The sequence below is a fragment of the Mustela nigripes genome, chromosome 2 (assembly GCF_022355385.1).
Source record: "Mustela nigripes isolate SB6536 chromosome 2, MUSNIG.SB6536, whole genome shotgun sequence".
NCBI classification, from domain to species: Eukaryota; Metazoa; Chordata; class Mammalia; order Carnivora; family Mustelidae; genus Mustela; species Mustela nigripes.
In genome coordinates, this window is record NC_081558.1 from 10297583 (window position 1) to 10308483 (window position 10901).

The window sequence follows — 10901 nt, forward strand, 5'->3', positions numbered from 1 at the left end:
CACCTGAAAACTCAGATGAATGGAGGAGGGTCTCATATGGACCAAATGGCAAGACAGGACATAATTGGAGATCAGAGTCCCAAGTCTGACCCTCTTACAAAGGGCTCAACCTGGGTCCCAGGTTGACTCAGACCACTTGGTGACAGAAGATGAAGGCTAAACTCACTTGAAAGGATCCACAGGTCTGTGTCCTTTCCTGGGACACAAGGCCAAGAACCTGTCATTCCTTGCCATCAGCATGTGTTCCTTATTCCATCCACTCAACTCTTGCCTATCTAAGGACTTGCTCAGATGTTTATTCTCAGCACTTCCTGCCAATCCAAGCATGCCTTCAGGGGAATCATAAAAAGTCACCTTCATCACCCCAAAGCTGCTTGGCTGAACATTAGCCCCCCACTATCCTCTTCAGCTTGGTGCCCGCTGTTTGGGTGACCCAGGACTGGCTGGCATAATCTTCATCTTCCTTCCTCTATAGAAAGATTTTTCCTTGAGGAGCCTGGCTCAGATGTGGGTCTTGGTGCATCTCCATGGAGCTGAAGTCTCAGGCAGTGTGGCTGAGTGTTGTCCTGCTAGGGTCACCGAGTTCCAAGGACAACTCAGGCAACAAGTTGTTGCCCTGGGAAATTAGGACAAAACCATCACTGGGAACTAAGTCCTGCTTGGGGAACACAGCATTTCCCCTGCATTTGGTTCCTAGGAAGGCCCACCCTGGACTTGTCCAAGTCCTCAGGCTGGAACACAGGTGGCCATGATGTCCCTGCCTTACCTGGGAGCTTCCCAGAGAGGCCAAGGGGACCAGAGCTGGCAGATGGGGAGGACTTGGACCACTTCTGGCAACATCTGGAAACAACATCTGGGCCACCATGCTCACCTATCACTCATCTTCATGTGAATTAGAAAAGGCACCCAGTCACTGAGGAGGAGAGAACAGAGGTTTCCAGATGCTTCTATCCCAGGAAACAGCTGCAGGCACCCAGCATCCTCTCCTTTCCCCTGCAGATGTGAATGAATGTCAGCGGAAACCCCGAATCTGTAAAAGAGGCAGTATCTGCGCCAACACTCAGGGCAACTACACCTGCGAGTGTCCGCCCAGCTTGCAGCTCAACCCGGGCGACCTGAATCTGTGCACAGGTGGAGGCCCTAGCAGACACTGTGAGGCTGCGCTGGAGCTGGGGAGGGGCCAAGACAGAGCCTGCAGCCCCAGGAGGAGGGAGAACCTCAGGTTCCTGGAACACTGGGGGTTTGCTCTGCCCAAGGAGTCACCTTGCAGGAAGGTCCTACTACAGAGCAGGGAAGCCACAGGGCCTTCTGGGCCTGGGGTTCCCTATGGGCCTCAGTCTCTATAAGCACCCCCACACTTGCCCCTCCTAATCTGTCCCATTCCAGCAGGAAGTGTCACTTCTAGCTCTGAGTAGGGGAACCTCAGTTGCCAGCTGAGGAGGAAATGACTAAGAACCTTGACTGGGAAGTCTAGCTCTCATGACTCAATTTCCCCTTTGCTACAGTTTTTGCCTGAGAAGGAGGATACTGTCCCTCCTGAGTTCATCTTGAAGGAAGCTGTCATGAGCTTTGAGAGTGGAGAGGCAGCATTATTTTCAGGACCAGTGTATGCTCAGTACAAGCAGTGAGGAGATGGGGAACCGGGCCTGGGCAGGGCAGGGCTGACCCTGTGGGATTTGTTCTCATAAGGACAGGGGTGCGGTTTGGGACAGCAGTGGTGCCATTACCCCACCCACTGAGTCAACACAAGGGTATCTCAGTGTCACAGCCTCACTGGGTAGAGGCCCATTCTTGCCCCCGATACTCAGTCCATTCTGCACCATATGTGAAGGGACTCAGCTTCGTCTGGAATGACACACATGGTTCTTCCCTGTCCACCTTGCAGGGATAATCTGAGATTATGGAGTTTTTACAAGAGATGATGCTATCATGAAATTTATTTTGACATGCTAAGTGGCTGGTACATGGTGTGTGTGTGTGTGTGTATGTCTCCTTGGTGTGAAGTACTAAAGTATCTGAGAAAAGGGGAAGGCAGGATGGGTGCAGTGAGTGGAGGGACTCTGACCCTCTTGCTTTGTCCTCAGATGTGAATGAATGCACATCAGGGCAGAACCCATGCCACAGCTCCGCCCACTGCCTCAACATCATTAGTGGCTACAAGTGCCGCTGCCGCCCTGGCTGGAAGCCCATTCCTGGGTCCCCCAATGGACCAAGCAACACTGTCTGTGAAGGTACGAGCTCAGAAGCTACTTCCTGGAGAACTGCACTCAGAACATCTGATCCCATATTCAGTGGCATTAATTATTTTGAGGCTGGAGGGGGGGTGGTTTCTGGGAAAGGAGCTAGGGTACAGAGGAGCAGGCTCCTTGGAGACCCCAGACAGCAGCTAATTACCACCTCGGGCAAAGATATTTCTATATTCACAACCTACACATCTGTACAGGGCTCACGTGCTACATGTCAGGCTCACTTCCCCTAATCCCTGCATCACTAGGATATGGAGGTAACAGGCGTTATCACCTCCAGTCAAGGGGGTACACTAACACAAGTAAATGAGGAAGGGGACAGAGAGGAAAGGGGTCCTGACTCCCATTTTGTGTCCCCAGATGTGGACGAGTGCAGCTCTATGCAGACTACGTGCCACAAGTCCACCATCTGCATCAACGCCGTGGGCTCGTACAAGTGCCGCTGCCGCCGGGGCTGGGAGCCCAAACCTGGATTCCAGGATAATCAACTGAATACCACCTGTGAAGGTACCTGGTCTGACCTGACCCCAGACTCCGCCCTTGATACACACAGACACTCTCACACCTAATGAACTGCTGCTCTATCCCCTGCAGAGATGTCCTTCCCCACCTGGACCCCACCCCCTAGAATCAAGAGCCAGGTGAGTGGCCCCAGCAGGGACCAGGATGCAGGAATCCCTTCACGCAGCGCACCTGATCCACCCATTCATCCCAAGCTCCTGACTCAAATGTGAGGCTCTCTGACTTGTGTCATCTCTATCCTAGCGGCTCTCCCATTTCTTTGAAAGAGTCCAAGGCCTGGGGAGACACTTCAAGCCAGCCTTGGCTCAGGACACCATCCAGGTAAGGGCAGATCCCAGGGAAAGCAACTTGGAGGCATCCCATAGAGACCTGGGAAGCTTTGGTCTGGGAGGAGGCAGCCCCAACATGATGGCTTCCTGTCTCAGGCCCCACCTTTCCCAGGGTGGGTGGAGACCTGCAGGCATTCCTACTCACTGTTAGACACCCCCCGCAGCCAGAAATGACTTTTTTTCTTGCTGTTTCTGGACATTGGGCTAATGTCACTCTTGGCATTTGTGAACAGGGTTGACTTTTGTCTGGCTGGACAAGACCCAGGAAATGTGATCCAGTACCACCTTCATCTACCAATGATTCTCCAGGCTCTGTTGTCTGGGGCAGAGTGGGAAGGGTCTTCATGCTCACTAGCTCTGTGTCCCCATCCCCCCAGGACCTCATACAGGTGGTGGATGAGCTGCTCCAGACCCCTGAGGACCTGGAGACCCTGTCCCGCTCAGACCAGCACTGTGTGGCCACGAGCCTGCTCGGTGGCCTGGAGGATGTCCTGAGAAACCTGAGTCAGGCTCTACCTAGTGGAACATTGACCTTCAATGCATCTGCAGGCACAGGTAAGTACTGGGGTCTGCCCCAGGCAGACCTGTTCCCGCCACATTTGTCCCGCAGCCTCACTAGAATGTGTGACCATGCTTGTAGCTCAGTGTTACACTCATAAGCCAATTAAGATGTTAAATGAATAAAACTGCTAATCATACACATTTTCATTGTAATATAAAGAATGGAAATTTAATATTATTTGATATTTAAGTATGATTTGTTTTATTGAGGAAAAATTTACATAACATAAAATTCACCATTTTAAACAAAATGTACAATTCAGTGGACTTAGTACACTGCTAAAACTGCTAATCATACACATTTTCATTGTAATATAAAGAATGGAAATTTTAGAAATGGAAAAATCAGTCCTCAAGTTCACAAGGCATTGCAAGGGGCAAAAATACCCAAAACAATCTTGAAAATGAAAAACATAGAGTTGTACAACCATCACCTCCATTTCTAAAATATTTTCATCACCCCAAAAGTAAATAGTGTACCCACTAAGCAGTCCCTTCTCATCTCTCTCCCAGACCCTGGCAGTCACCAGTCTGTTTTCTGTGTCTGTGGATTTCCCTATCCTGAACATTTCATAGCAATAGAATCACGCAATAGGTGATCTTATAGTCTGGTTTCTTTCACACAGGATCATGTTTTCAAGGGGAATCCCTGTTGTAGCCCGTGGCAGTAATTGTTTCCTTTTTAGGGTCAGATAATATTTCATTATTGTGGCTACAGCACCTTTTGTGTATCCATTCATCCACTGATGGACCTTTGGGTTGTTGCCAGCTTTTGGCTATTTTGAATAGTGTTTCTATAATATTGGTGGACAAGTTTTTGTTTGAATAACCATTCTCAGCTCTTTGCATACCCACTTAGGAGTGGAATTTCTGAGTGATGAGGTGACTCTCTCTTCAACTTTTTGTGGAATGACCAAACTCTTTTTCCAAAATGGAGGCACCATTTTACATCCCCACAAGCAACACAAGCAACACAAGGGTTCCAGTATGCACAGTCTCAGCAAAACTTCGTACTTACATTTTGTTTTTGTATAGCCATTTTAGTGTATCAGGTGATATCTCATTATGGTTTTGATTTGCATTTCTCAAATGACTAATGATATTTACCATCTTTTCATGTGATTGCTGAATATTTGTGTGTGTGTATTTTTTTTTTTTTTTTTGAGAGACATCTATTCAAGTCTTTTGCCTATCTTTTTAATTCATTGTTTGGCTTTTGGTTGTTGAGCTGTAAGAGTTTTTTATATATTCTATAGTAGACTCTATGAGATACGGGATTTGCTAATTTTTTTCTCCCATTCCATAGACTGTCTCTCCACTTTCTCCTTGGTCTTTTCACTCTTGTGAACAGATTCTTCTGTTTTGATGAAATCCCTTTCCTCTATTTTTTCTTTTGTTGGCTATGCATTTGGTGCATTCTCTAAGAATCCATTGCCAAGTTCAAGCCCATGAAGATTACACCTGTGTTTCTTCCTAACTGTTGTAGTTTAGCTTATAAATGTAAGTGTTTTACCCATTTTGAGTTAGTGTTTGTGTGTTATGTGAGGTGGGGTCCTTCTGTTCTAAGTGGAGATCCAGATGTGCCCAGCACCATTTTCTAAAGAGACTTTTCTTTTTCTGCTGAAGGGTCTTGGCATCTCTTGTTGGAAATCAATTGAGTACTCAATTGATGTGTGGGTTTATTTCAGGACTTCCAATTTTATTTTACTTGTCTGTATGTCTATCCTTATACCAGAGCCTACTGTTCTGGTTACTATAGGTTAGTACTCAGTTTTGAAATCAGGAGGTATAAATACTCCAATTTTGTTTTTCATTTTCAAGATTGTTTTGGGCATTTTTGCCCCTTGTAATGCCTTGTGAACTTGAGGACTGATTTTTCCATTTCTAAAAAAAATGTTGTTGGAATATTGATATGGATTGCATTGAAAATGTAGACCTCTTTTGAAAATATTGCTATTTTAACAATATTAAGCCTTTAAATCATGAATATAGAATGTTTTTCCAGTTACATAGGGTCCTTCATTTATTCTTTTTTTTTTTTTAAGATTTTATTTATTTATTTATTTGTCAGAGAGAAAGAGAGAGAGAGAGAGAGCTAGTGAGCACACAAGCAGGCAGAGTGACAGGCAGAGGTGGAGAGAGAAGCAGGTTTCTTACCGAGGAAGAAGCCCGATGTGGGACTCAATCCCAGGACCCTGGGATCATGACCTGAGCTGAAGGCAATGGCTTAAGCCACAGAACCACCCAGACGTCCCTCCTTCATTTATTCTAACTTTTTTTTGTAGTTTTCTTTTTTTTTCTAAAGATTTTATTTATTTGACAGAGAGAGATCACAAGTAGGCAGAGAGGCAGGCAGAGAGAGAGAGAGAGGAGGAAGCAGGCTCCCTGCTGAGCAGAGAGCCCGATGCGGGACTCGATCCCAGGACCCTGAGATCATGACCTGAACCGAAGGCAGCGGCTTAACCCACTGAGCCACCCAGGCGCCCTTTTGTAGTTTTCAATGTACAAGTCTTGAACATCTTCGGGTAAATTTATTCCTAATACTTTCTTGAAGGTTATTATTTTTTTTTACATCTGTGACCACAAGAAATATTGGTCTATAGTTTCCTCCTAAAGGCTTTATCTAGTTTTGTTATCAGGGTGATGGTGGCATCATAAGATTATTCACATAGTATTCTATCCTTTCCTACATTTGGAGGGGTTTAGTAAGGATCTTATTAATGCTTACTTAAATAGTTGGCAGAAGTCCACCAGTAAAACCATCTGGTTTAGGCTTTTTATTTTGGGGATTAAAAAAAAAAGTGTTTTATTTATTTGTTGACAGAGGGAGAGAGAAACAGTGAGAGAGGGAACACAAGCCGGGGGAGTGAGAGAGGGAGAAGAAGGTTTCCTACTGAGCAGAGAGCCCGATGTGGGGCTTGATTGCAGGACCCTGGGATCATGACCTGAAGTGATGGCAGACGCTTAATGACTGAGCCACCTGGTGTCCCATTTTGGGGAATTTTTACCTGCTTATTATATTTCCCTGTGATAGTTAAACTTTATTAAAGTTCAACTTTTTTTGTTCTTCAGTTACTTTTGTTGTTTGTCTCTCGGAATTTGTCACTTTCATCTAGGTTATACGGTTTGTTGGTGTACAGTTGCTCATAGTATTGTCTTATCCTTTGTAAATTTGGTGTGTGTGTGTGTGTGTGTGTGTGTGTGTGTTTGTGCGTGCACGCATGTGCCTATCACAACATATAGAACGCAATGGTGTTATAGCAACCACTACAGGCAGAATTACTAAGCTAACTCTTACCACTCACAGACCTGTCCCTGGAGGTGCAGGAGCAAGGACACAGAAATGTCACCTTGAGTTCAAATCAGGCGAAGATGCTGCTGAACTGGGATGTGGTGCACGAATCTGGTGACTCAGGTAATGGCTGAGATGGGAGGAAGATCACAAGATGCCCAAGGATGTAACAAACAGGGAGCAGAAGATAAAAGGGAAAGGGGGATTTAGCAAGGGTACAAAGCATGCCTCTGAGGGGGAAGGGGCTCTGTTGGACACACCAAGATATTAACTCAGGCCTCATCTTGCAGGTCCTTCTGTGGCAGGCCTCATCTCCACTCCGGGGATGGGCACCTTGCTGGCAGAGGCCCGCCTGGTCCTGGAGTCTGAGAAGCAGGCAGTTCTGCATGGGGCACACAAGCGTATTTTGCCAGGAGTCTCCTCGGTCCTGCTCTCAGATGTCATCTCTGCCTTTACGAACAATAAGTACACCCGGAACCTCAGCTCCCCCATCACCTTCATCTTCTCTCATCATGTGAGCGCTGGTGTTGTGGGACTTTGGGTGTGGAATGAGCCTGGGTCCTGGGCACAGCCTTGCTGCCTAGCTCAGCCTTGCAGTTCTGGGTGGGGGCTCCCCCATGAGTGCATCTTTCTCCAGGAAAGCCTTTGCAAGCCAGCTTTGGATAAGCATTTCTGAGCACCAGAAACATGAGCTCCCACATACACTCTCTTCCTACAGTCAGTGAGCCCTGGGCCAACACAAAAGGTGTTCTGCGTCTTCTGGGAGCACAGTCAGGGTGGCTGTGGTCATTGGTCCACTAGAGGCTGCAGGATGGTGACCACTACAGACACCAGCACCATCTGCCAGTGCACCCATCTCAGCAGCTTTGCTGTTCTCATGGACCACTACAATGCGCAGGTGAGAGCCCAGAGACGGGTTGCATTCCATGCATATTGCTCTGTAACATATTTCCTTATGTGTAAGGGCTTTAAAAAAACATAAAGTTATGGGACGCCTGGGTGGCTCAGTTGGTTAAGCAGCTGCCTTCAGCTCAGGTCATCATCCCAGCATCATGGGATCGAGTCCCACATTGGGCTCCGTGCTCCGCAGGGAGCCTGCTTCTCCCTCTGACTCTGCCTGCCACTCTGTCTGCCTGTGCTCGCTCTTGCTCGCTCTCTCTCTGACAAATAAATAAAATCTTAAAAAACAAAACAAAACAAAAAAAACACAAAACATAAAGTCATATCTCATGGTTACTTTGGGGCAGTAGCCGGGCATGGTGTAGCTGAGTTGTGTGTTCTGGGTCTTACAATGGACCTGAGCTGCATTTTTCTCTGAGGCTCAGGTCCTCCTGTGAACTCCCTGGTTGCTGGCAGGATTCAGTTCCTTGCAGCCATAGGACTGGGGTTCCACTTTCTAGCTAGCTGTGAGCAGGGGACACTGGTCAGCTACCAGGGGCTGCCTGTATTCCTTCTCTGGTAGCCCTCACACAGTGTCTCAGCATTTCTATTCAGAGGCCAGCAGGAGGAGATCTCTCATCAGAAACGCTCTCAAACTTTGAATTTTTTTCTCCAATAAGAGCCCAGAGATTTTGGGGGCTCACTGATTAGATCAGGCCCACCCAGGATAAACCCCTCTTTTGGAAAAGTTTACTGATACAGGACCTGAATTCCAACTGCAAAATATCTTCACAACACACAAATTGGCTTTTTTTTTTTTACATTTTATTTTTATTTTCAGCATAACAGTATTCCTTGTTTTTGCACACACCCAGTGCTCCATGCAATCCGTGCCCTCTCTAATACCCACCACTTGGTTCCCCCAACCTCCCACACTCCGCTGCTTCAAACCCCTCAGATTGTTTTTCAGAGTCCATAGTCTCTCATGGTTCACCTCCCCTTCCAATTTCCCCCAACTCCCTTACAAATTGGCTTTTATCTGAGAACCTGGAAGATGTGTGTACACCTTTTCTTTCTGCCGAATCAGAGTTCTACTTACCACAGAGGTCTTCAGGGCAGGAGTACAAAGGGGTTATAGAACAGAAGGTATGGTCTTGGCAGACATCAGAGGGACAGGGAAGCCAGTGAGTACAGGAAGATTAGCAACTATGTTTACCTGTTCCCCTGGCTAGGTGAGCTGCTTATTTTCTCTGGATCACTGAAACAAAAATCTCATGCAGGTGACCTGTAAGTAAAACAAACCTTTGTGAGTTCTGGCGCTTTATCTTGAGTAAGGACTCTCCTAGCCCTCAATTCTTACGGGATCTGAATCAGGTCAGAATCCCATAAAATTCTAGCAATCTGGACCTGGAGGAATTTACCCAATAACATAACGAGTGTACCTGGGTCCTCACTCTTGATGTTGCTGTGCCAAAGTATTTTTTTAAAGAATGGAAGAGTCATTACTCAGAGCAGGAAAATGTGATGGTGATGTCCTCCTTGCTTCTCTTTGCTGGGTCCCAGGAGGAGCTCCCCGGGCTGGCTGTGATCACCCACGTGGGGCTGGGCATCTCTCTGCTGTGCCTCCTCCTGGCAGCCCTCACCTTCCTGCTGTGCAAAGCCATCCAGAACACCAGCACCTCCCTCCACCTGCAGCTGTCAATCTGCCTCTTCCTGGCCCACCTGCTCTTCCTCACGGCCATCGAACAGACCAAGATCAAGGTACTGACACTGTCACAGAGAAGGCCCTGCCCTGTCCCAGGGGTGCTCAGTTCATAGAGCCGTGCTGCAATGATACCTTAATAAAATGGCTTTGGGTCTCAGGGAAGTTTTGAAGAGTAAGTAGCCTATTTCACATTGACAAAACTAGAAAGGAAACCTTTTCTTAACAACTTCTTTATACACATTAGACTTCTTCCAAGTGGCAAGATATGGGATGGGTCCTGGGGCCACCTCCTCCCTGACAGTCCCTCCTGATGACACTTTTCTCCTCCCCCAGGTGCTGTGCGCCATCATTGCAGGTGCCCTACACTATCTCTACCTGGCCTCCTTCACCTGGATGCTGCTGGAGGGTCTGAATCTTTTCCTCACTGCTCGCAACCTGACGGTGGTCAACTACTCCAGTGTGAGGAGGTTCATGAAGAAAATCATGTTCCCTGTGGGCTATGGAGTCCCAGCTATAATTGTGGCCATTTCTGCAGCATCCAGGCCTCACCTGTATGGAACTCTCACACGGTAAATGCACATTCCCTACATGATCATGGCCACCACTAGAACCAGAGTAGCATTGTTTAAAATTGTGCCTGAACATAATAAGAGAAGGCACGTGAAGTAATAATCCTTAGGACATTTTTCTGGTAGAAAATTATAATAATTAAGCAGCGTGTCCTTTAAAGCTCTGTCCTTCGAATAATAAAACCAAAGCCAAAGAAGTGCTTAGGACACCATTTAGAAAAATTGAATCGACTTCTTTGTCCAAATTCTTTTTTTTTTATTGTTTTGTTGTTGTTTTTTGTTTGTTTGTTTATTTATTTGTTTATTTTCAGCATAGCAGTATTCATTAATTTTGTTGTTTTTTTAAATTTATTTTTTATTTTCAGCATAACAGTATTCATTATTTTTGCACCACACCCAGTGCTCCATGCAATCCGTGCCCTCTATAATACCCACCACCTGGTACCCCGACCTCCCACCCCACAACCCTTCAAAACCCTCAGATTGTTTTTCAGAGTTGTTTATTTTTTAAAATTTTATTTATATTTCTAATTTTCTTTCAGTGTTCCAGAATTCATTGTTTATGTACCACACCCGGTGCTTCGTGCAATACATGGCCTCCATAATACCCACCACCAGGCTCCCCCAATGTTTTTTTTTAATTTCTAATTTCTATTTATTTATTTATTTAATAAAAAAAAATTTTTCGTATTCATTATTTTCATTATTTTTTCACCACACCCAGTGCTCCATGTAATCCGTGCCCTCTATAATACCCACCACCTGGTACCCCAACCTCCCACCCCCTGCCTCTTCAAA

At 46.3% G+C, this 10901-nt stretch overlaps 1 protein-coding gene across 4 annotated transcripts in view; it reads left to right on the top strand.

The window, feature by feature from the left end:
• Positions 1-10901, top strand: part of LOC132011078 (adhesion G protein-coupled receptor E2-like) — a 49495-nt gene that overhangs the window by 13862 nt on the left and 24732 nt on the right. For all 4 annotated transcript variants that reach the window (XM_059389222.1, XM_059389223.1, XM_059389224.1 and 1 more), the window contains exons 5-14: positions 2085-2231; positions 2607-2753; positions 2841-2887; positions 3012-3089; positions 3475-3652; positions 6966-7073; positions 7241-7464; positions 7669-7848; positions 9393-9590; positions 9868-10103. In XM_059389222.1, the coding sequence (XP_059245205.1) occupies positions 2085-2231; positions 2607-2753; positions 2841-2887; positions 3012-3089; positions 3475-3652; positions 6966-7073; positions 7241-7464; positions 7669-7848; positions 9393-9590; positions 9868-10103 (1543 nt within the window). The remainder of the gene's footprint in view (positions 1-2084; positions 2232-2606; positions 2754-2840; positions 2888-3011; positions 3090-3474; positions 3653-6965; positions 7074-7240; positions 7465-7668; positions 7849-9392; positions 9591-9867; positions 10104-10901) is intronic.